This window comes from Bos taurus, chromosome 3, assembly GCF_002263795.3.
Source record: "Bos taurus isolate L1 Dominette 01449 registration number 42190680 breed Hereford chromosome 3, ARS-UCD2.0, whole genome shotgun sequence".
Taxonomy (NCBI): domain Eukaryota; kingdom Metazoa; phylum Chordata; class Mammalia; order Artiodactyla; family Bovidae; genus Bos; species Bos taurus.
This window is the reverse complement of record NC_037330.1, coordinates 107,971,383-107,997,920: the sequence shown is the minus strand read 5'-3', so window position 1 is coordinate 107,997,920 and position 26,538 is coordinate 107,971,383. Positions and strand designations below refer to the sequence as shown.

The 26,538-nt window shown below is 42.3% G+C and overlaps 1 protein-coding gene across 1 annotated transcript; it reads right to left on the bottom strand.

Annotated features, from left to right (window-relative positions):
• Nucleotides 1–221: 221 nt before the first annotated feature.
• Nucleotides 222–26,538, bottom strand: SF3A3 (splicing factor 3a subunit 3). Its single transcript, NM_001034548.1, has 17 exons — nt 26,366–26,538; nt 26,043–26,090; nt 24,696–24,748; nt 24,484–24,589; nt 21,512–21,584; nt 21,051–21,142; nt 20,023–20,105; nt 18,879–19,017; nt 17,661–17,729; nt 17,168–17,235; nt 16,903–17,010; nt 15,887–15,956; nt 13,212–13,376; nt 13,005–13,115; nt 11,819–11,909; nt 1,422–1,477; nt 222–514 (listed from the first exon to the last, which is right to left on the bottom strand). The coding sequence occupies exons 1-17, from the start codon at nt 26,459–26,461 to the stop codon at nt 437–439; spliced, it is 1,506 nt and encodes a 501-aa protein (NP_001029720.1). The 5' UTR covers nt 26,462–26,538; the 3' UTR covers nt 222–436.

Below are 26,538 nucleotides of genomic sequence, written 5' to 3'. Positions count from 1 at the left end.
CTTTCCTGGGGGTGATTTTCATTTGGAGAGGCGGCAGCAAACAGGGGTGGGGAACAAGGTCAGGTCAGAATCACCTAGCATAATATACGTAAAATAATAGGTGCTCATTAATTTAGTTGCTTCTCAAGTCTGTGAGAAAGAAGGAGGTGTTATGAACTAGAGGACTGAATTAGTTCATGATTCTTGGCTTCACAAGAAGACACACTCAGAACGAGGGCTGGTTTTATTTTCCAACGGAATCTTCTTTAATATAAAACAAAGATAAAACACATCTCACCGCTGCAATCTGCCAGCATGCCTTGTTTCTACAAGATGCATGCTAGTCCATAAGACTAAGTAGCAAAGAGTCTTTAGGAGCATTTGATTGGGAGAAATAGAAAAAGCAGATCTTAGGGAAGCCTGGGCAAGGCCCACGGCTGAGACACATCCCCGAACACTAGAGCAGTCCTTGTCTTTTCAGATCCTCGTATGTCTTCTTATTTACAACATTCCCACTGGAGTCTTCATATTCTTCCTAAAAGGGAAGAAGGACTCCATTAAGTACAACTGCTGGGAGAAATATTTAGACCAGCCTCTGGGTACCTGAGCTCGCCCTGGCCTGATTCCATGCCATTCATCTAAAACAGCCTTTCTCAACTGGGGTTCTGCTCTACTGCCCACAGCATCCATTAGATATCTAGAAAGATACCAATTATGACTGATCCTTGGGGATATCTGAGAAAATTGTGTATTCAAACCACTTTCTGTGTTTAAGATGAGGAACTCCGGCTCAGAAAGGCTCACTTCAGACATGGTTTTCAAATGGGCCCCAAGAACTCTAGGTTTCTACCTGAGAGGACACTACAGGAGATAAAGGCCAAGAGGACTGAGCTTCTCCACATTCAGAGGAGTTCTGCTTTTTCTATGTATTGGAGTTCTATGTTACAGCTTGAAAAGGGCTTTGCTGCTAAAGGAACACTGAACACCACTGACCTAAGAGGAAGCAGCTACCATATCTCACATACACACCACTCCTCATCTCTGAAATCCTCTGTTAGGGATGACCATCCCAAGACCAACAAGACGCCTCCCCACCCCATGAGCAAGCTCATCAGATGCTCTCCTCAAAGGAGATCTAACATACGACACAGATTTTCAGCCTCTTAGCTTATGAATCCCAAGGGCAGGACAAGACACAGGGTACTTCTGCTTGCCACTTCAAAATTTCAATGGGAGAATATAACCTGTCGTTAAGACACAGATTTGAAGTCTGACACATGTAATATCACAAATAAACTAGGCTTTTCAAGTCAAGAGCTGATTAGAGATATTGTCACCCTACACTTTCTGCTACAGTGAACCAGGGGCCGTCTCTCACTCCCTTCTGCACCGTGAGGGACTCTGTGGCTTGACGTTACACCTGATGCTACATAAGCACTCACCTCAGTGTCAGGCTGCCATCGTTCCGATGCCTTCTGCAGTTTCAGCTTGGCCCACACTGCCGGACAAGAAATGATCAGCAATCAGATTCCACTGAGTATCCATTGGGTACTGGGTGTTATAACATATCCCTCATTAGGATCCCCCTGAGTGCCTGTCCTAAAGACATCTGCCTGCCCCAAATGGGAATTTTGGTTCTGGACTGCCTGTGGACAAACCCCTTTCATAGCAAAATTTACCATAATGTTTGCTTTGTTGCAAAATAAAAAGTTGGATCATATATAACCAAACACCTCTTAGAATTGAGAACTGATACTCTCAAAGGAAATAGAAGCTGAAGTTGAACGGTTATATGAAGACCTACAAGACCTTTTAAAACTAACACCCCAAAAAGATGTCCTTTCATTATAGGGGACTGGAATGCAAAAGTAGGAAGTCAAGAAACACCTGGAGTAACAGGCACATTTGGCCTTGGAATACAAATGAAACAGGGCAAAGGCTAATAGAGTTTGGCCAAGAGAACGCACTGGTCATAGCAAACACCCTCTTCCAACAACACAAGAGAAGACTCTACACATGGACATCAGATGGTCAACACCGAAATCAGATTGATTATATTCTTTGCAGCCAAAGATGGAGAAGCTCTATACAGTCAGGAAAAACAAGACAGGGAGCTGACTGTGGCTCAGATCATGAACTCCGTATTGCCAAATTCAGACTTAAATTGAAGAAAGTAGGGAAAACCACTAGACCATTCAGGTATGACCTAAATCAAATCACTTATGATTATACAGTGGAAGTGAGAAATAGATTTAAGGGACTAGATCTGATAGATAGAGTGCCTGATGAACTATGGACGGAGGTTCATGACATTGTACAGGAGACAGGGAACAAGACCATCCCCATGGAAAAGAAATGCAAAAAAGCAAAATGGCTGTCTAGGGGGGCCTTACAAATAGCTGTGAAAAGGAGAGAAGAGAAAAGCAAAGGAAAAAAGGAAAGATATAAGTATCTAAATGCAGAGTTCCAAAGAATAACAAGAACAAATAAGAAAGCCTTCCTCAGCGATCAATGCAAAGAAATAGAGGAAAACAACAGAATGGGAAGGACTAGAGATCTCTTCAAGAAAACTAGAGATACCAAGGGAACATTTCATGCAAAAATGGGCTTGATAAAGGACCGAAATGGTATGGACCTAACAGAAGCAGAAGATATTAAGAAGAGGTGGCAAGAATACACAGAAGAACTGTACAAAAAAGATCTTCACGACCCAGATAATCACGATGGTGTGATCACTCACCTAGAGCCAGACATCCTGGAATGTGAAGTCAAGTGGGCCTTAGAAAGCATCACTATGAACAAAGCTAGTGGAGGTGATGGAATTCCAGTTGAGCTCTTTCAAATCCTGAAAGATGATGCTGTGAAAGTGCTCCACTCAATATGCCAGCAAATTTGGAAACCTCAGCAGTGGCCACAGGGCTGGAAAAGGTCAGTTTTCATTCCAATCCCAAAGAAAGGCAATGCCAAAGAATGCTCAAACTACCGCACAACTGCACTCATTTCACACATTAGTAAAGTAATGCTCAAAATTCTCCAAGCCAGGCTTCAACAGTATGTGAACCGCAAACTTCCAGATGTTCAAGCTGGTTTTAGAAAAGCCAGGGGAACCAGAGATCAAATTGCCAACATCCGCTGGATCATCAAAAAAGGAAGAGAGTTCCAGAAAAACATCTATTTCTGCTTTATTGACTATGCCAAAGCCTTTGACTGTGTGGATCACAATAAACTGTGGAAAATTCTGAAAGAGATGGGAATACCAGACCACCTGATCTGCCTCTTGAGAAACCTATATGCAGGTCAGGAAGCAACAGTTAGAACTGGACATGGAACAATGGACTGGTTCCAAATAGGAAAAGGAGTACGTCAAGGCTGTATATTGTCACCCTGCTTATTTAACTTCTATGCAGAGTACATCATGAGAAATGCTGGGCTGGAAGAAGCACAAGCTGGAATCAAGATTGCCGGGAGAAATATCAATAACCTCAAATATGCAGATGACACCACCCTTACGGCAGCAAGTGAAGAGGAACTAAAAAGCCTCTTGATGAAAGTGAAAGTGGAGAGTGAAAAAGTTGGCTTAAAGCTCAACATTCAGAAAACGAAAATCATGGTATCTGGTCCCATCACTTCATGGGAAATAGATGGGGAAACAGTGGAAACAGTGTCAGACTTTATTTTTTTGGGCTCCAAAATCACTCCACATGGTGAATGCAGCCATGAAATTAAAAGATGCTTACTCCTTAAAAGGAAAGTTATGACCAACCTAGATAGCATATTAAAAAGCAGAGACATTACTTTGCCAGCAAAGGTCCGTCTTGACAACAAAGGTCAAGGCTATGGTTTTTCCAGTCATGTATGGATGTGAGAGTTGGACTGTGAAGCAAGCTGAGTGCCGAAGAACTGATGCTTTTGAACTGTAGTGTTGGTGAAGACTCTTGAGAGTCCCTTGGACTGCAAGGAGATCCAACCAGTCCATCCTAAAGGAGATCAGTCCTGGGTGTTCATTGGAAGGACTGATGCTGAAGCTGAAACTCCAGTACTTTGGCCACCTCATGTGAAGAGTTGACTCAGTGGAAAAGACCCTGATGCTGGGAGGGATTGGGGAAAGGACGAGAAGGGGACGACAGAGGATGAGATGGCTGGATAGCACCACCGACTCGATGGACATGAGTTTGAGTGAACTCCGGGAGTTGGTGATGGACAGGGAGGCCTGGCGTGCTGCAGTTCATGGGGTCGCAGAGAGTCGGACACAACTGAGTGACTGAACTGAACTGACTCTCAAAGGAAAAGTTAGTATGGTACAAAATATAGGAATTATTGGAAAAAGTGACCTTACTGTTTTAAAGTTCATAATAGAAGAGAAAGAGAATGCTATGCTTAGTCACTCAGTCATGTCTGACTCTGAGACCCCATGGACTATAGCCCACCAGGCTCCTCTATCCATGGGGATTTTCCAGGCAAGAATAATGGGGTGGGTTGCCATGCCCTCCTCCAGGGAAATGTTTCCAACCCAGGGATCAAACCCAGGTCTCTCACATTGCAGGTGGATTCTTTAGCATCTGAGCTACCAGGCAAACTACTTGAGTGGGTAGCCTATCCTTTCTCCTGAGGAATCTTGCCAACCCACGAATCGAACCAGGGTTTCCTGCATTGCAGGCGTATTCTTTACCAGTTGAGGTATCAGGGAAGGCCCAAGAGAACACTAGACATTGTCAAATACAACTACTTGAGGTCTGATGCGTGTATTTCAAAAAATTCAGAGAAAAAAAAACAATGAAATATCATGGCCAAAGAGTTTGAAAGATAAGATAGCTCAATAAACACTGAAGACATTAGAAGAATAATTCTGACAGTTCAATTCTAATGAGCACGGAAAGGGAAAGACATCTACAGACACTACCGTAGCTCCAGAGGAAGGGATCAGACATGTGCAAAGACAGGACAGATACAAAACTAGGAAAGAACAACTTAAACTTGTAAGCATGGTGTCTGGAAGGCGCACCCTTAGAACAAAGGGCTATGTGCAACAGATGGGACAGGTCGCTGCTATGACGGTGAGATGACAGTGAAAAGGAACAGCTACTTGATTCTTATAAGCTTTCATATTTCTCATCACGGAGAACCATCTCCAAACATGACAAGATTAGAAGAAATATCCTATAGAGAAAGCTGAGGTCTAAGATGGGTGAAGCAATATTAATAGCAGATGAGACAATATGTAAGTGCTGAAATCTTCTTAAAAACATATTCATTTGGCATCGGGTCTTAGTTGTGCCACACAGGGTCTCCGACCTTCACTACAGTGTGAGGTCAGTTGCAGCATGTGGGATGTAGTTCCCTGACCAGGGATTGAACCTGAGCCCCCTGCATTGGGAACACGGATTCTAAGCCACTGGATCACCAAGGAAGTCCCCGAATTTCCTATTTTTGATGGAATAGCCAATACGATAAAAGCTATAGACACAGGATATCTTGGTTTTAGAAAAGCGATTGCTCTCACAGGCAATGTCCCGAGAATCCATGAAAATGTATCTCTCATGATACTGTCATAAACAAAATGATACTATCTGAACCTGATGCTATTAGTTTATTAGGGTTAGTAGACTTATACCTAGTGAATTTTGGTCAATTGTGACCAACCTCCTAAATGAGAAATATCTTGTGAGAAGTTCCATAGGGCTCTTTCTTAGCTGTCTTTTGTTCAACTTATGATATGTAAGTCTGGAACAATGGAATGATTAAAATAATGAATTCATACATCAAATCCTTCATTTAAGTTGAAAAAATAAAAAACTACTGTAACTTAAATAACAGTACTGAATCCCTCGTGCTAAAAATGCCAAAGAAAAACTTCAACAGAATGATCTAAAACAAAGACAAGGAAAGCCAGTCTGACAGCTGTGCCAGTGGCTTGCTCCTGCCCACTCCCACTAGGGCACACATCTTTCCAGGTGCTCTGGAAGGAGCAATCCTGGTCTAACAAGGAGCTACTTTTGCTGCCAGTTACTGAAGTGACAGCTGACTGCACAACAGATGGAACCTGACCCAGCTGCACCTTGCTACCATCCTTCCCTGATATTAGAAACTGGGACACTGAGAGATTGAACTACATGAAGGCAGGCTCTGAACACTGAAAAAGGTCATACAGGGCAAGGGCTGGAGTTACTTTCGCTGTGAGCTAAGGCTTAAAGAGAAGACACGAGAAAGCGGAGAAGGCATACGCACAGACGGAAGCACAGGTGGAAAAGCACCTTCTTCCTCAGGATGGAAGGACACGGAGTTAGGTTTTCAGGGGCTTTCTTCCTCATAGCCCCAAATCCTTAAGATGTCTAGTTTGGATGCTTTAAAAAAAAACCCCAAATCCAAAAACCACACACGAAATCCAGGTTTAATAAAAAATAATTATTCTACCAATGGGAAATGAAGAAAAATTGCACATACTCTACAGAATAATAGAATTAACTTCAATTTAATAATGAATTGATTATAACTGTAGCTGATTCATGTTCATGTGTGGCAGAAACCAATACAATATCATAAAGCAATTATCCTTCAATTAAAAATAAATTTAATTAAAAAATAATTAATGGATGCCTATTAGTAGTGAGATACCTGAGATGAAAGTCTGTCAGGATCCTGCAGGAGTCAAGACATCTGTAACTACCTATCTGTTACTAAAAAGTCTGAAAGGAAGCCAGAGAGTTAACCCCAGATACTTAAAGAGGAGGAATAGTCCCTGGGGAAAGAAAGGGGAGGGGAGGTGATGAAAAGACAAAGTGATATTGAGATAGAAGTGAAACTATAAATGCTACGCAAATCACCTACAAGTGTCAAGGGAGGTCATTATGGGTGAAAACGATACACTGTATCAAAGATGTGGCAATAATAATATGAGAGAAACTGATAAACCTAGACATCTGAACAAGGAGATAAATACTGAAAACAATATGGATAACATTTTGAATCATGAACCTGCCAATAATATTCTGGAAAAAATTTTTTTCTTTTCTAAAAGTTTGTATCACTAAAGAGAAAATTTATAAAGTTTCTTTATGAAACATCCTTATTGATCAACTCAAAAAAAAATTACGGGGGTAATTTAAAATAAGGCAGTATAGGATTATGGGAAGAGAAAAGACTGGTAGAAAAGACATGTGACTGACCCCTGGCTTTCTTTTCTTATGGTACATGACCTAAAGACTGACCTCATTTTTCCTCTTCTGAAAGTGGGGGTGATCTTCTACCTCACTGATTGCTCTGAAGATTAAATGAGTGTAAAAATCTCCCATTTGCCTCGCATATACCAAGCATCTGGTATATGGCAGCTAGCAACAGGAAGATTAAATTCCAAATGAAAGATAAAGGTGACTCCGGATCTCACGCCTTGGACTCTGTAGAGGAGCCCACAAGTGAAGCTGACGATGATGGCAGCTTATGCTTTCTCACTGATACATTCTACATTGTGGTCAGGCATGCTGTAGCACTTTACCTATATTATTTCATTTAATATATATATTATCTCATTTGAGACAACTCTCTGATGTAGATATACTATTAACTCCCAAATTTGATAGATAAAGGAAACCAAGACACTAAAAGACATAACTTGCCCTGTGTCCCCTAGCCAGGAAGTAAGTGGCGGAGCTACGATCGGGACCCTAGATCCTCCAGAGTCTGCACTGTTAGGAATGTGGTTTTGAACCAACTTCACCCTTGAAGAAGACCAGACGAAAACATAAAGAACTTAAGGGAATCCATCAACAAAGTCCTTGGGTAAAAACAACATGACAAGACATAATGGGGGTGAAAGCTACTGTGTATAAAATGAGTAAGCTACAAGGACACAACACAGGGAATTGAGCCAATATTTTAAAGTAACTATAAATGGAGTATAATCTTTAAAAATTTTGAGTCACTACATTGTATGCATGAAAATTATATAATATTTTAAGTCAAAGAGAAAAAAGGAGATAATGGGATTCTGAAAGCAGAAAAACCACTTTTTGTAAACAAGGTGATAAGAATATTGATATAAGATTAAACAGTCTACTGAATCATTATGAGTAAGATGTATAGAATTTACTGTTTCAGATCATCAATATAATCACCTCCTATAAATAACTCAACAGAATGACACATACTAATAACAGATAATAGAAATTTGTAGTAGAAATAAACTGTTAGATGAAACATTAAAGTTAGAAATGTTAGAAACATTTCTAATGTTCCTGTATGAAAGGAATAGATTCAAATTTACTATATAATCTTTGTGAGAAATCTAACAAGAAAATGAGAAATCTAACAAGAAAACAAGGAGTTAAATATTAGATCAGTTAATACACTGAGTGTAAAGAGCTCATCTGTATACAAGGATGAATATTGACAACTAGGGTAAAAAAAAGAGCCCACATTTGCTGCTAATATTTGATAACTGGGGAAATGGTCTATTACAGTAGAACAAACAAGCTATCAGATAACAGGAATTTCAAAACGCTAATGGGAGTGATCAATAAGGTTACAATGTAATACTGAGTTTTATGTGGCTCAAATAACACAAAACTGGCAGAAATGCAAGACACGAAGTTTAATTACAACTGGAATCAACATGTCCATACCAGAATTCAAAACAAAGAGACATTAAGTATGAAAACTACTGAATAGGAGAAAATATTTATAAATCATATGACTGATAAAGGGTTACTATTCAAAATACGTAAACAACTCATACAGCTTAATAGAAAAAAACAAAAAAGCAACCTGGTTAAAAAATGGGCAGACAATTGGAATAGGAATTTTTCCAAAGACGACATACAGATGGCTAACAGGCACATGAAACAATGCTCAATATCACCAACTGTCAGAGAAATGCAAATCAAAACCACAAAGAGGTGTCACCTCACACCTGTCAGAATAGCTGTCATCAAAAACACCACAGATAACAAATACTGAGGAGAATGTAGAAAAACGATTCCCTTACACTGTTAGTGGGAGTGTAAACTGGTGCAGCCACTATGGAGGATAGTATGGAGGTTCCTCAAAAAACTAAAAACAGAACTACCATATGATCCAGCAATCCACTCCTGGGTATATGACAGAAGAAAACAAAAACACTAATTTGAACAGATACATGTACTCCCAACATTCATAGCAGCATTCTTTACAATAGTCAAGACAGGGAAGCAACCTTAATGTCCATCAACAAATGAATAAAGGAGATGTAGTGTGTGTGTGTTAGTTGCTCAGTCGTGTGCAACTCTTTGAGACCCTATGGACTGTAGCTGCCAGGCTTCTCTGTCCATGGACTTCTCCAGGCAAGAATACTGGAGTGGGTTGCCATTACCTTCTCCAAGGGATCTTCCTGACCCAGACATCGAAGCCAGGTCTCCTGCATTGCAGGCAGATTCTTTACCATCTGTGCTACCAAGGAAGCCCAAAAGAAGATGTGGTATATACAGACAGCTAGATATACATGCACACACACACACAATGGAATGTTACTCAGCCATAAAAAAGAATGAAATTGTGCTATATGCAACAGCATGATGGACCCAGAGGGCATTATGCTTAGTGAAATAAGTGAGGCAGAAAAAGACAAATACTATGTATTATCCCTTATATGTGGAACCTAAAAAATAAAACCAACAAATGAATATAACAAAACAGAAACAGATTCACAGATATAGAGAACTTGTGGTCACCAGTGGGAAAGGCCAGGGCGGGGGCGATGGGAGTGGCAAGATAAGGACAGGGGATTAAGAGGTACAAACTGCAATGTATAAAATAAATAAGCTACAAGGATATGTTGTACAGTACAAGGAATATCGCCAATTTTATAAGTTTTTTTTTTTCCCCCTGAGTGACCTGGAGGATCTTAGTTCCCAGACCAGCGGCCAAATCTGGGCCCTTTTGCAGTGAAAGCAGGGAGCCCCAGCCACTGGACTGCTAGGGAATTTCCTACTATTTTATAGCTTTAAATGGAGCACAATCTATAAAATTTTGAATCACTGTTATACATCTGAAACTAATACGATATCAAAGTATCTCCAAAGAAAGTAAGTTTTTAAACAAAGTAACAAGATCAAAGAAAGTATTAATAGGAAAAAGGAAATAGTAAAATGCAGAATAAAAATACTGACTTTTCTACTTTGTCATACTAAATCAAGGAATCATATGGGCTATAACTAGAGAGTCTTCTCAGAGTAGTCCCTTTCTATGAGGAAGTGATCTCCATCTAAAGTTTCAAATGACAGAAGAGAATGTAGCATGTAATCAGATTGACTTTACGACATAAATATGGTTTTGAATCCTAAATCTGACAAATGTCTGAAAGCAACGCAAAAAGCACATCTTTTATTTATGAATGTAAAAACAAAACTTCTAAACAGAATTCTAACAGGATAAATAACTACATTAAAAAAAAAAATACTACTCAGAATGAAATAATTCAGAAATGCTGTTTTATCCAAGCCTGATCAAAAGTAGTAAAAATGCTGTCACTTTTCTTTCGTGGAATGTGATAATAAAATCGTAAGCCAACCTTCAAATTAGTGAGGCTGCATCACATGGTCTTTAAAAACAGCATTCAGGCAAGGAAGACTTATTGCCTGCTTCTATTTAACATTTAAGATTTAGGGGTAATGCTTAGGAAAAATAAATACATGGAATAAAATTAATTAAAACATGTTTTTGCAGGTGAACCTGACTGTAAGCCTAAAATAATGTAAGGTATTACATTACATTACAATTTCAATGTATCAAGTAATAAATCAATTCGGGCAATTTGCAGGACATATTTAAGAAAATATGACCCCTCCTGCCCGGCCTAATCATTATCTACTTATTAGCTATATGTAGCTAGAAAACAAATCTAAAAATGTGACAGCATTCAAAATGCAGTATTATGATTCTATGAAATTTCATTACTATTTTAATTTCCTGAGTGAAGGGCAAAAATGAAAAGAGGCTAAGTGGATAATCTGATATATTTTAATTCTGATCAGAGGAACTGTATGATCCTGACTTGTAAATGCACAGAGACAAAACAGCAAAAAGGAGTCCCCAAAGTTTACCACACTCAAGAAACTCAATGGAAGAGTCCCTGGAACTCACGGGTTAAGTCAGGGATTGGGGAACTCTTTAGAAGGTCACTTCTACTTGGCTTTACCATAGAGGATTTGAACCCCAGAGGTGGAAGCCAAATCAGTTAGCTGACCAGGCAGCAGAGTAGTGTGATATGCTAAGAGGCAGTGCCTGAAGCTTAGCAAAGTGGAGTGGTAAACTTCTTTTCCTAACATTCTAACCCACTGACAGTGAAAACATGACCAAAAAAAGAAATAAAACTGTGAGGAAGATGGAAAAATCTATCATGGCCAGGTAGCCAGGAAGCCTGAGGTTCCTGGGAGCTTCAACAACACATTCCTGGACACACGTTGAGCCTGGTTTTTTCTCTGAGAGGTATTTTGCTGACCTGTTGCTGTGTATCTGCCCTGTCATCTCAGAAATAAGCTTACCAAGATCACTTCTATTTCTTCCTTTGTATCTGCAGTTCTTAACACAGTAAAATCAATTCAGAAAATACACATACACTCATTCACTCAAAATCTTGCATACCCGGGAGTTCACAGACCCCAGTTAAAAGCAGTTTCATACTCAGCACAGAGCTCTTCTCAACGGGGAAAGAATCAGTACTCCTGGCTAATCCATCCCCTGAACAAGCAATAAATATAGGACTGTAGTAGTCTGTATGTACCCACAACCTGCTGCCCTTAGGCCTGGACACACGACAGTACTGGACAGTGAACTGTAGCTCTGGCCTCGGGAACAATAAATGATTACTTACAGGAGACCGCGTCTTCAATCTGTGTCACATTAGCAAAGTGGGCAGTATTTGGGATGCCCAAACACCTCATGCCGTGAGCATGGCGCCACTCCTGGGAGAAGAGAAGCAAGAGGACAGCGTGAAATAGGACTGACTGGACATACAGCACTAACCCCAATCCTACTCAAAGCCTTCCCTAATCCTAAAGGCAGCATTCCTTTTGAGGTGCCTGTCTGTAGACAGCTGGCTATGACTGACAAGAGGCAGTTACTTCAAAGCAGCACTGTATGTTTGCCTCACTGGGCAGGTTTATAAAACCTAGATCTACACAAAATCTGTGTCAAGACCACAACTCTAACTCATCACTTACCTCCTATGCAACCCCCACCACCAGCATGTATAAGCATTACTGATGGCAAGTCAGTGTAATCTTTAGAAGTAAAGGAGAAGACTGTTCATCAGGTACAAGCAAGGATACGAAAGAGACCAGGGAGGGATGCCGATGCAATGACAGTATGGCTCAGGGATGGCAGATGGCATGGGCCCTGGATGCCAATTCCAATTCACTGGAGGTGGTACTGAGAAAGACTTAGAGACTACTGGAGTTTGGCAGAAAAGACCCCAGAATCAGTAATATGCACATCTGAGGAAGAGAAAGAGGAATTCACATACATTCTCCATTCTTGGCTACATCTAGCATGTCTTCTATTCTGTAAAATTTCTCTCCAAGTACTGAGGACTGAAGGCAGAAACAAAACAAGGGTGAATTCACTTACTGGAGTACCACCCAGATAATGCCTTCTCTCAAGAATAGCTTGATAAATGTCATCCTCTTTTTTTTTTTTCAAGAGGCAAAGGCCCATTTAAGACCCAAAGAAGGAGGCGGTCAGCCCTTTCTTTGGTATTGAGTACTAGCAACAGGAAAGAGAAATGCCCAAGGAGTCAGAAAGGCAGAGAGAAAGAGCAAGCAAGAGAAAATGGAAACAAGGTTCAAATAGTGGAATGCCTCCAGAAACTGTCTCAGGTGCTACCCAAGGCTGGCACTGCTGCCAGAAGCCAAATGCCCCATGCTGGACTTTATGTCCACTCCTTCTCTGATTCTCTTTTGCTCTGGACGCTAGGGATCCTCTCAGGCTGCTCCTATCCTCTTCTCTAAAAGACTCATGTTTCAAGCTTCCACGTCCAGGAGAAGCGCCGAATCTCTTACAGCAAAGTGCCTCTGGAAGGCCTTAGGACCTCGGTAGGTATAGTTTCCACAAATCTCACAGTTATAGTTGATATTTAGGCCATGAAGCTTATACAACCAGTAAGGAATAGGCTAAAAGAAATCAGACCAAAAAAAAACAGTATTAGACCAGTGTCTGTATCTGCTGCCAAAATGAGAGAAGGGGGAAAGGTGGCAGGGGGGACTTACTTTGCCGTCCCAGCCCAGGGGCAGGTTTTTGGGGTTGTAAATGATCTCATTCTCTTCATCTTCACTTTCACTCTCACTGATCTGCTCTTCCTCTTCCTCTTCCCGCTCTTCTCCAGTTCTTGCCTGCTTGCGTTGCACGTTCTCATGAGTGAGATGTCGCTGTTCCTATGTCAGGGTCATGAATGAAAAGGGAGGTGAGAGAAAGTGCAGAACAAGAAAGGAAATTTTTTATTTTCCTATAACCCTTGTTGATCCTTCACTTTTAAGGATCAAGTTTCCTTTCTTGCAGAGCAAAAGGAAAGTCTTGCTTTCAAATAGTATTCCTCTTCAGCAGACCTTTCCTGATCTTAAAGGAAAAATTCAAAGAAAAAAAAAAAGGAAAAAGTTAAACCTAGCACTTGCCGAGGTCACTCATCTGAGGCCACAGACCATCGCAGAACAATAGAAGTCTTTTCTCTTCTGTCCCTAAACCGTTCCCTGAACCAGTCTTCCTTTCTCTTTCCCACTGTTACCACCCTCACCAAGGTGACAATGTTCTAACTTGCCCCGAGTCTGTCCTCAGTCCAGTCTAGCTTCCATGTTATCCCCAGATTTATCTGCTGGAGAAAACCAATCTCGTGGCACACTTTGCTTAAAAAAACTTTAATTTGCTTTCTGCTACTTAAAGGACAAGGTCCAACCTCCCAACATACAATAACTTACCAAATTTTTCTCTGACTACACCATCCCTCACTAGACATACCCAAGGACAATGGTTTGTTTTCTCATTATTTCCTTTCACAGTAATTTTACCTTCATTTACCAGTAATATTACCTGGATCATCTTAATCTCCCTCTTTCTACTTAGAACACCCAATCTCAAAGTATTACAGTAAACATCACATTATACGGCAGTTATCTGTAGCCCTCAGTCACAAACTGGGCTTTTCAAGGGTAAGAGGCTATGTCACATTCACGACTGTACTCAAAGATTTAGCATAATATCTGGAAACCAACAGGTGTCAGTAAATGGTGAAGTTATGGTAAAAATAATACCAATTCATAACAAGATCAACTTTTGGAACTCATTTTGGCTGGAATTCCAAGGAGAACAGTGCCACCTCCTGGCAGGGAAAGCAGAATGCTCTCAAAGGTAGGAGTTGTGGGCACACCTTATGTTAGGGGCACAGATGAGCCTCGCATTCGGCTTCAAAGGACGGGCAACTCAGTCCGCTGCCCACACTCAGTCCAGTTCAGTCACTCAGTCATCCCCGACTCTTTGCGACCCCATGAACTGCAGCACGCCACACCCCCCTGTCCATCACCAACTCCCGGAGTCCACCCAAACCCATGTCCATCGAGTCGATGATGCCATCTAACCATCTCATCCTCTGTTGTCCCCTTCTCCTCCTGCCCCCAATCCCTTCCAGCATCAGGGTCTTTTCAAATGAGTCAGCTCTTCGCATCAAGTGGCCAAAGTATTGGAGTTTCAGCTTCAGCATCAGTCCTTCCACTGAACACCCAGGGCTGATCTCCTTTAGGATGGACTGGCTGGACCTCCTTGCAGTCCAAGGGCCCACGCTGGCACAGTCCTAGTTCAATGTGGAGAGTATAAGTATCCCATGTAGCCAGTGTCTGGCTAATCCCTTTTATCCAAAGGAGTTGTAACAGCGGGATCCAACAATGACTCTAGTTTTATGAGTTATTAATGCGTGGTCATCACACAAGGGCAAGAGACAAAGACATGCGGACCAGCTATCTGAACCAGAGCCACCTACTCACTCAAAGCACCATGTGCGTATCTGTAAAGGAAAAGGCTCTGAGAGCAGTTGAAAACTACACAGACACTCAGAAAGGCTGGTCCTCTGCAGGACTCCCAGAGACACTGATCATCTTCCACCTTCTCCTCCCTGAAAGAGAATCATTTTCTCCTGCTCCTCCCCCCACTTTCTCTAAGATAAGCATCTTGGTCAGGTAGGCCTTTTTGTACCTGTAACCCCCTTCAGCTTCTTCTTGAAAGAATACTCAAGGAGCAGCTCACGGCCAGTTCTGTACCACTAACCTCCAAACCTAACAAGCTCTGCACAACCCTGTGAACATGTAAGTTACACCTTTTCAGAGTAAGTCATTCATGAAGAGCTGCTGTTGTGGGCACACCTTATGTCAGGGGCAAAGATTAGCCTCAGTCGTCTTCAGGGACTGGCAACTCAGACTGCTGCCCACAATCGCACAGTCCTAGTTCCCTGTGGAGAGTGTAAGTATCCCATGTATCCAATGTCTGGCTAATCTCCTTTTATCCAAAGCAGGTGTAAAACAGGGAGCCAACATATGACTCTAGTCATATCTTATTTGCCTTTTGAGTGTTTGCTTTCTGGGTCACCCCTGGCTATATTCTGGAGCTCAGGGAAAGAATCTGGATTCTACACTGAGTGGGGCGAGGGGGGGGTGGTGGAGTCTACTCTCCCACCTAGCCTCAGGGGATTGGGCAAACTTAGGAACGTCACCTAACAACAGACCCCTAACAACAGAACAGGACCTCAGTGAAGGGCTAAGTACCCTGGGAGAACACAATTTTCTGCTGAAGTAGTTTGATATATACTTTTTTTTTCTTGCAATCCTAAAAAATATCCTACAAGTTCATAGCTCTCTTACTTCCACAACTTGGAGCATTTACAGCCCTCAGCAGAGTCACTTACCCCAAGAATCTCTACATATTCGTATATCTGGGCTTCAAGGAAAGCAATGTCTTTGTTCCTCTCAGTGTCTCTGGAAATAAAAAACAAACTATCACTCAAGGGTTCTTTCACCCAATGCCATGTTCTCTATATCTGGGAATATTTATTCCAGAGGTGCATTTAAAATTACAAGCACAAGAGAAATACCATGTTGTGAAAGCAAATGTTCTGTTCAGCTCAGGACTTGCTGATATTTATTTATTTTTTATTTAAAAAACATTTTTGGCCATGCTATGTGGCTGGCAGGATCTTAATTTCCCAAGCAAGGATCAAACCCACGCCTAGTGGAAGTGAAGGGTCTAAACCACTGGACTGCCAGGCAATTCCCCTGAGATCATTTCTTAGAATGCATAGAAGCTTCCTCTTTGACCTCATTCTAGAGAGTGAAAGACATATCCAGGTATTTAAGTTCCTATCAATTTCCTATACAAAGGAAATGTGGTACAGAAGGGCAAGCTCTGGAACAGGCAGACTTGGGCCCAAATCCTGACCTTGCTACTTAGTAACTGTGAGATAACAGGTATAACTTTTCTAAGTCCTTATCTGTCAAAGATGAGGATAACAAATATTTTTCAAGGTTGTTTTGAGAATTAGCAAAACCACATATAAAATAAATACCCTGTACAAGCATGTGGCTCAGGTACAGATTCAATTGTTATTAGCAAAAATGCACTTAGATGAACATTTTTGAACCAACTTATGCTCTATAATCTACAGAAGTAACAAAAGATACCTGGGGCACAGTTTCAACTTTAGAGATGTCCCCCACTCTCAGACACCTGAGTACAGACTGTCCTTGGTTTATAAGAACAACGAGAGAACTGTCTGCCATTAGCAGAGAAAAAGAGCAGACTGGAGCTGGATGGATCAACAGCGGTAATAGAATGGGCTTTAAAATTTGTGATGTGGTACGAACTCTGCACGGGAATAAAAAGCTTAAAATGTAAGCAGAGGTGCCCCCCCTCCCCCCCACTCACCGCTTGGTGCCCTTTGTCTTGGGATTTTTGGCAAACAGGGAGGTGTCAAGTGACTCGAGGGACTTTCCTTTGGTGCTGAATAGCCTCTGGGCTCGCTCTTCTAGGGTCCTAAGGAGACACAGGGGCAAAGGATTTCAGGATTACTTTACCATCTAGGCTTGCTTCTCTTTGCAGTGTGGAGAGAAAGAATGGAACTGAAGCCACTTAGAAGATTGTGAAACTCAAAGTAAACGAGACACTTCTGACAGAAAAATCAGTCTCTTACCCGCCACACTTCAGGCCTAAAGCTAGGAGTGCAGATTTCAATCTGTCCAGACCCAGGGAGGCCAACTCCTACATGAAAGAAACAAGTTACACTTTTATACAAATAGACTTGGAGAAACAACAAAGGCTCAAACTTCGGTTTGCAGGCTGGTGTGTGGGTGTTCCTGAAACAGTGGCAAGACCACGCGTTCCATAGCCAGTCTCCTAGCAGGATGCTCCAACTCTCCAAAGGACCGACTCCGTGCTTAAGTTCATACATAACCATACTGGCTGTGTTCCACTACCTCCACTACAGCTTAAGATGGCTAATTTTTAGTTAACAGTGTTCAAAGAAACCGGACAAGCTTTTTTTTTCTTTTCATCTTTCTACATTCTTCGTAGATGCTTATCTCGAGGATTGGTGTCTTACCATAATAAGTCTATAGCATTAGGAGATCAAGTGACCCCTCTGAGGCGTGAACAGGCAAGACCAGCACAGGCTAAAGAAAACATACCTCCCAGGAGGAGAATGCAGAGAGGTCCAGATGGGCTCCAGCATGGGTCAGGGCACTGCTTGTCTCTTTCTGGAAAAACAATGTGATGTTTATTAAGACCCAGGATTAGAACAAAGGCAAGGGAGCCATCCAAATTACAGGCGTACCTTGGAGACGTTACAGGTTCGGGTCCAGACCACTGCAGTAGAACAATTATCGCAATGAAGCCAGTCCCGTGATTCTTCCTGGTTTCCCAGTGCATACCAAAGTTATGTTTACACTATACTGTAGTCTATCACGGAGAAGGCGATGCCGCCCCACTCCAGTACTGTTGCCTGGAAAATCCCATGGACGGAGGAGCCTGGTAGGCTGCAGTCCATGGGGTCGCTGAGAGTCGGACACGACTGAGCGACTTCACTTTCATGCATTGGAGAAGGAAATGGCAACCCACTCCAGAGTTATTGCCTGGAGAATCCCAGGGACGGGGGAGCCTGGTGGGCTGCCATCTATGGGGTCGCAGAGTTGGACACGAAGCGACTTAGCAGGAGCAGCAGCAAGACAACACACATGTCTTAGTTAAAAAACTTTATTGTGAAAAAATGCTAACCACCATCTGAGTGTTGGTAGTAATAAAAATCAAAGACCACCATAACAAAACAAAAAGTGGCAATAATAGACTTGCCTAATGCAGGGAGTTGCTGCATTTGTTAAAAAAATAAATGCACCATCTGAGAAGTGCAAGAAAGCAAAGTGCTGTAAGACGAGGTGTGCGTGTACCAGGCGCTGGGTAGCCCCTTATAAACATGTATGAATGAGAATCAAATGCCTATAAGAGCAGAGCAAAAAGAAAAAAAAAAAAAAAAAAACAAACACCAACTAAAACTAGATGGTCCAATTCTCCCAGAGATTTCAGAAAAAATTCCTGTTTGTCCCCAGGAATGAAAATATATAATAAAGATTTCTAGCACATAATCACATCAGCCTCTGGTCAGTAGGAACCACAGAGCAGTAATGATATGGTTGGTGAAAATGCTGGGCCCAGCCAATGCCAAGTGGGCCCTGCCAAATCTCTTTCCAAAGTACACAGAGAAAACTCAGCACAGTTGGCAGAGAACACCCCCTGGCTACAACTGATCCCAAGGGACCAGCACCTGAAAGCCTAAAGCAGAGGCTTAAGATTAAAGTAAAATAGTTTACTTCCCTGGAATGTCCTCCACCCAAACCCCCACTGAAGCTCACCGGCCATCCAGGAAAAGTACCATTCTCCCACTTCTTCTCAAACTCATTCTGAATTTTCCCAAAAAGTTCATTCTGATCTTGGAGAGGCTTCACTCTATCTGTGTAATCCTGAAGGTATTCAAGCAGCATCTCCAGATATCTACAAAGGAATAAGTAATATAGAGACAGCAAGGTTTCTATTTCTGATATACTGTTATGCCCTATAAAATATACTTATAACTCCAGTGATACTAGTCTTTTAAAGGAATAAAAATGAGCTTACAATTGGCTTTCTTCTAATATGTCATCTTGATTTTGACCTTTCCTATCTTCTTTCATCCTTAAGATACAATTCCAAATACTACAGTCTTAACTCACAAATAAGAAAGATTGCAGGTAAAAAGAAAATGAGAAAATAGAGGAAGGCAGATTACTAACTAGGGCACAACAACACAAACAAAGCGTAACATCTATACATCAGACCCAGGCACCTCTGAGAAAGTTTCATTTTTCCCCACTCTGCTCAACTCCAAAGCAGAGGCACCAGGGTGGGAGACTTCCTTCTACAGTGACACAAAATTAAGAAGAGTATGGGCCTAAGATCACAGATGTGCCCACAGACACATATTCTTCCAGAGCCAAAGTATTATGATTTTATTTTTTAACTAATTAATCTTTTATTTTTTGGCTACACTGGGTCTTCACTGCTGCGAGGGCTCTCTCTGGCTACAGCAAGTGGGGCTACTGTTCGCTGCAGTGCACAGGTTCTCACTGTGGTGGCTTCTCTTGTTGCAAAGCATAAGCTCTAAGCACATACGCTTCAGCAGGTGCAGCACGCAGACTCAACAGCTGTGGTGTGCGGGCTCCAGGGCGCCCAGACTCACTAGTAGAGGAGGGGCTCGATACTTGTGGTACAGGGGCTGCTCCATGGCATGTGGAATCTTCCAGGACCAAGGATCAAACCTGTGTCCCCTGCATTGGCAAGCGGATTCTTATCCACTCTACAGCCAAGGAAGTCCCAAAGTATTATGATTTTAAAAACGTATCTTGGAAGTCATTCATGTATGCCTTTCATGAAACAAAACTCAAAACGGCCCTCAAATCTTCTCATTAAAATAATCTTCTAGTCACATTCAGTAGAGGCCTGGAAGCTAATAATGCCTACCTCTTGTACTCGGCATTCTTCCTTTCTTTAGGAATGTCAAACAACTGGTCAAAGATGGACAGGTAAGTGATATAATCCAGCTTCTGAAAAGAGAAAAGAAATGACAAGAGATTCAGTTAGGTGTTTGCACCAAGTTACAACATAATCTCCAATAAATGAGATCAAAATTGAGCCTAACAAAGTTAACAAAGCCCAACTCACTTAAGCCTTTTTTTTCTTCTACCATTTAATTCCTACATTAACTGGGTGTTAATTCCACTGGACTGAGTAGAATATGAGACACATAATTAGCCTGTAAAAATACAGATCAAGTCAATAAACCATAGGCTAAAAGAAACATCTATTCAACATTACTACATACCAGGCACTTGTTCAAAGACTGACACCCACTGCCTCTTAAATAAGGTCCTGGAAGGTGTCGTTTTTTCCCTCATTCAACCACTTATTGAATATCTTTGGACCCAGTGCATGGATACACATGAGAACAAGACAGAGGCAGCAGGACTGGACTCATGGAGCTTCTACAGCTGAGACAACTTTGGGACATGTCCTTACAACTCCAAGAGGAATTCATCACATACTTCCTTGCAACTTTCCTGAGGCTGTCAATTAAATCTCATCTCTTACGGTAAGTTATTTTTAGGTATCTTTTTAAAGATATTAAATAGTCATTCCTGGAAGAGATTATGTTTTTGTATCTTTATGTACCTACTACTATATGTACCTAACACAGATGCTGCATGTGTATTTGGAAGTTTTAAAAATTTATTTTTACAAAAGCAAAATAGGCTTGTTGTAATAATAAAACAAAATTTACTAGTAAGTAAACCAGACTTATTCATTCACTGTAGAAACCCTATTTTCACTTTGAAAATGGTTTCCTTCCAAGAAAGCACATCACCATTTTAATATTTACGTAACAGTTCCAGAACAGAAGGAAGACACTCTGTTTCATGTCTAGTAGCCCCAGCCCAGTGTCCTGACTCACCCTGAGAATCAGAGCCACCCTCCCCTATCCTGGGTCTTACCTCAGAGGCCTTCAGGTTAATGTATTTGAGGTAACAGTCATGAAGATCCAGGTAACGACCGTATCCCTCTTCATCTGTGAACTCCACCAAATCTGAAGCAATCAGAGGTATCAGTGATTCAGGTACTAAAGACCACTTTCTTGGACCTGGCCTTTCAAGAGGACTGCACAGCTTCATAATGCAGCCCTTTACCCAAATACCCTCTCTGTGCTCACAGAGTGAAACAGGACTCAGCCAATGCATTTAAGTTGGATGAGCACAAAATGAACATTGTGCCCAGCGCCAGTTTAGGATGACAATCTAGTCCAGACTTTAGTCTAACTCTTTGTTAGAGTATCAGTAGGAGAACACCGCTATACATTTCTGTGGGGCCATTTTCCAGGGATCTGAGGGCAAATCTGAGGTCTGTTATTTACCTGTACTTCTGTTGGTGCTGGAGAGAAGCATTAAACCCTACTTACTTTGTGCTTCTTCACTTGGATTCTCTCGCGCCTTTAGGAGTTCCTCAAATTCCACTGACATTGGAACACAGATCTGATGAGAAAAGAGAGAAAAGCTCAGGTGGATTTTTCAACATAAAAGTTGCAATATCACAGAATGAGCTATATAGAAAGTTGGATTTCTAATGCTTTACTTGGCTTGGATTTTTCATTAGGAGTTTACTTCTGTTTTCCAATTACCTTGCCTTTTCCTTTGCTTTCTGCCATTGTTTAACTAAAATTTGCTAAAATAACATTCACAAAAATTCAAATAACATAAAAAGACAGAATGGAAAAAAAAAATCAAGGTACCCCCTTTAATAATTCTCCCGCAAGGGAGTTCTCTGGTGCTCCAGTGTTTAAGATTCTGCACTTACAATGCATGGGGCATGAGTTCGATCCCTGATCAGGGAACTAAGATCCCACATGTCTTGAAGAGCACTCCCACCCCCTGGGCACCAACCTGCCTCCACCAAAAAAAAAAAACTGTACTGCAAATAGATAACCACTGTCTACAGACTATTTAAAAAAATTTTTAATGTCAGCCATTCTCAAATTTTGCTGCACATTAGAATCACCTGCTGTTGCTGCTAAGTCACTTCAGTCGTGTCCGATTCTGTGCAGCCCACCAGGCTCCCCCGTCCCTGGCATTCTCCAGGCAAGAATATTGGAGTGGGTTGCCATTTCCTTCTCCAACGAATGAAAGTGAAGTTGCTCAGTCGTGTCCAACTCGTAGGACTGCAGCCTACCAGGCTCCTCCATCCACGGGATTTTCTAGGCCAAGGGTACTGGAGTGGCTTGCTATTGCCTTCTCCTGAGAGAGAGCGCTAAAAGCCCTGACATACTTGACACCAATTAAATGAGAAGTGGGGGGAGGTATCAGCACTTTTTAAAGACCCTCAGATTCAAATGCACAGCAAGATTTGGAAACCACTGCTCTGTGAGTTTATATATATGTATTTGTGCAACCATAATACAGGCAAATGACAAGATTATTACTTTGCTTCTCACATAATTGGATTTATTTTTTTCCCCCTTAGTATATCCTGGAATAAATTTAACCATTTATTCTGCATCACTTTTCCACCAGAGCTGGGATTAGGTTACACACCAAAATGGTACTCACGTCTTCTCTCTTGGTTAGCAAAAGACTGAATACTCTACCTTCCAAAGAGAGTGAGGAGACCTTTATGTACCTCCACTAAGTAGCCTCTCCTGCCTAGTATTTTCAGTCTCTTATTTTTCTACCCATTCCTTTACATATGGACAACTTCCTATCTTCCTCCTGCTTCTCCTCTCCTTTTTCCTGCCAGTCTTTCAAATGCATGTTAAAACACTACACACTACAGTTTCCCCATTATTTACGAGTACTCCCTGTGACCAGATTTCCCAGATTTCCACTCCCACCACTTCTACTGAGCGACAATCCTGGCAGTTACCAATCAGGAACAGCGGATACCACTCACTTCCTTTCTGAAGCTCATTTGCTGAGCTCCCATAAGACATGACTTGGAGCTGCCAACTGACCTGTACTGGAGGTTTCCCAGGCCCCCTTTCCGTGAGTGCCCCAGGGCACCCAGAAGCTGACAGTCTCCCTTCACACTCTCTCTCCCTCCCAGAACTCTATGATTCAAGGCTTCAACCATCAAGTCCACGTGCTAATTCTCAAGCCCCAATCACGAACTTCAACTCTCATAGGGCACGTCTACCTAGGTATATCATCACCTGAAAATCTACTTCCAGTGCAAATGGGCTCTTTCTTCCTTATTTCTATCAAGGGAAAAAACAACTTTTCAGTTACAGAGTCATAAACGCTCAGTGCAATTACTGACCCATCTCTCCACTTCTACAGCCATGCCTCACTTCCCCTTTCCCCTGGAATTCCTTTGGTCAGTTGTGCAAGATGTTTAATGAGTTCTCAACAACTGAGATGTAATCCCTGCTCCTTATAATTTTACAGTACAGTGGGGCAGACATTCATTGTCAGAGAACATGACAAGATCATAAAGGAAGGAAGGATTAATTGGGATTAACTAGGAGTGAGATAGACTAGGAAGCAATTTTCATGAAAGACTTGGTCTCTGGGCTGAATCATGAAGGGGTAATCATCAATGGACGTGAGTAAAGCTTCTCCGTGTTAGGCGGTTCCTCCAGGCAGCATATTTCAAGATTGGAACACAAGTGGTTTATTGGCCAGTAGATTACCCATGAAAGATAAAAAGGAAAGGACTTCCCTGGTGGTCCAGTGGTTAAGACTCCATGCTTCCAATGCAGGCGACACAGTTCTGATTCTTGTTCGGGGAACTAAGATCCCATGAACTATGAGGTGTGGCCACCAAAAAAAAAAGGAGAGAGCGAGCAGGATGGAAGGATAGAGCAGGGAAAGCCTAGACCATGATGCAAAATCTCACTAGAAGTCTCACACTGGGCAGAAATAACCAGGCTGTGATACCCCCACCCCACCTTACTGTGTTCAGTCACTGGTTAGGGGCTGCCCAAGAGTACGTGTGCTCTGTCGTTTCAGTCGTGTCCGACTCTTTACGACCCATGGACTGTAGCCCGCCAAGTTCCTCTGTCCATGGGATTTCCCAGGCAAGAATACTGGAGTGGGTTCACATGTCCTCCTCCAGGGAATCTTCCTGACCCAAGGATTGAACCTGCAGCTCCTGCAGTGCAGGCAGAGTCTTTACCACTGAGCCACCAGGGAATTAGCAGGCAGCTTCTTTACCGTGAGAGCCACCTGGGAAGCCCAAGAAGAGAATGGCTTTAGCTTAAAGCTGAGGGAAATTCTGAAAGAACTTGGAGTTGCAGGATGTCACCTAACTACGCTGCTTATAGCTAACTGGTAAGTTCCCTTTTGAAAGGACATCTGAATGGCAATCTCCATTTTCCTAACACATGTCCTTTGTATACTCTTTGGACAGGTCTGGAGAAAAAACTTTGCAAGGTCATACCTCATTTGGGTGCTTCCGGTGGAATTCCTTTATTTGTTTGAGTCTATTATAGAATTCAGCAAACTCATTGGGTCCTGAAATGGCATTGAGCTCCTCTTTTCGTAACCTGCAATTTCAGAAAAAAATCCAGAAAACACAGAGCACAAAGTCAGTCCTTTAACCATGGCCCCTCAAAAGCAGTAATTGCTGGACTGAATGAGACTGTCACTTACCCATCCTTGTCGTCATACAAATCCCTCAGATTCCCACTGACTTCCATGTACCTCTGGAAGGCAAACACAAATCCATCAGAATGAAGCAATCCGTCCGTACAACTGAGACCCAAGCAACCAACAAGGGCTCTCTAGTCAAATGTCAGGAAAACTTCAAGAGATGTGGTGTTAAAAGTTCTTATGCTTCCTTAACAGACAACACTGGCTCCTGGCTTATTTTTAAAACAGGTCACTCTGAAGATTACCTAAGAAATGTGTTTTGAGGGGTGGCAGAGTTCCCATATTTAACTTTCCCTAGAAGAGTCATGGGCTTCCCTGATGGGTCAGTGGTAAAGAATCTGCCTGCCACTGCACAAGACGTGGGTTGGATCCCTGGGTCGGGAGAAGGAAAAGGTAATCCACTCTAGCATTCTTGACTGGGAAATCCCATGGACAGAGGAGCCTAATAAGCTACAGTTCATTGGGTTGCAAGAGTCGGACACGACTTAACACCTAAACAACAATAGAAGTATTGTAAAAGAGAGCCATGTAAGAGTCACCCTTTGGAAAACAGCAGTTCCCATCAAAGACTCTCAAAGATAAAAGGGTAGTCCAAATTGACTTTCACTATTTCAAAAGGCTTGACTAAGGAATGCTCAGGCTAAGTCAAACACCACACAGCTTCCTCTGGATTCAAACTTAGAATGGCACAAGTACATAGCCCATTCTCCAAAACTTTTGGGACCGGATTTGCTTCAGAATGTGGAATTTTTAAGTTCAGGAAGGTACTACATGAAATAAAATATCCCTAGTGGGATCTGGAAAACACATTAATTAGTTCTGCAATTAAAGTTATGTTATTTATTAAATGGGATAAAGACCATAAAAAACCTCTCATCTGATCAGATCAAGTCAGATTTTTGCCACCAAATAATTTCCAAAACAAATTAAAAAATCTTTTGTTTTCAGAGTACTTTGGATTTGGGAATCTAGATAAGGGATTAGGGGCTTGTAATATTTATCTACCCTAAATCAGAAACTCTGATTAGGGTCTTTTATTCTTTTCTATGGGGGAGGAGGAGAGTACATTCTCAGCCCGAGGCACTGACACCTCATAACTACTCTTCGCACATCCACGAGATACAGGATGCTATAAAGGAGATCTTCTCTAGTAATTAAAAATGAGTAAGAGTTCTCCATTCGGAGAAGGGAGTAAGGGTGGTTAAACATCCTTAGGTTGACAGCGCGCGTACATTCGGCAGGCATACAAACCCCTCGACTGGCCAATAGGCTACCTTTGTCCCCGCACCCACTCCCTCCTCTTCCAGTCCATCGCGCCCAAAGAGAAGCGGACAGCGGGACACTCACATCTTGCATGGCCCGTGTGCGGTGGTCAGAATTGATCTGGTCCCGGAGCTGAAGAAAGGCAAACGTAACATATACGCTGTTAGTCGGAATTCTGGAGTTGGGAAGGCCGCCCGAGGGCGGAGCTTACCCGCTCGGGTCTTAGTGGCCCAAGCAGAGGCCTCTGGGCGCTGGGCCCCGGGGAAAGGCTACCTATGCCTGAGCTCGGGGAGGGAATACCCTCGAAGGGCTCGGGGCGGGGCTGGTCTGAGGGCTGAAAAAAGCTCTGAGGTTAAATCCGGGCAGGGGGCCCGGCCTTACGGTAGACCCTGCCCAGGCCCACTCACCGTGGACTTCTTAGTGAGCATCTCTTTGGCCATGACATCCATAAGCCGTTCCTTCTCCTCATGATAGCGCCGCTGCTGCTCCAGAATGGTTTCCATCTTCCCTCTTCCTTCTCCCCCGCCGCCGCAGTCACTGCTGCCCCAACTCAAGACAGACCACCAACACGACCGGAAAC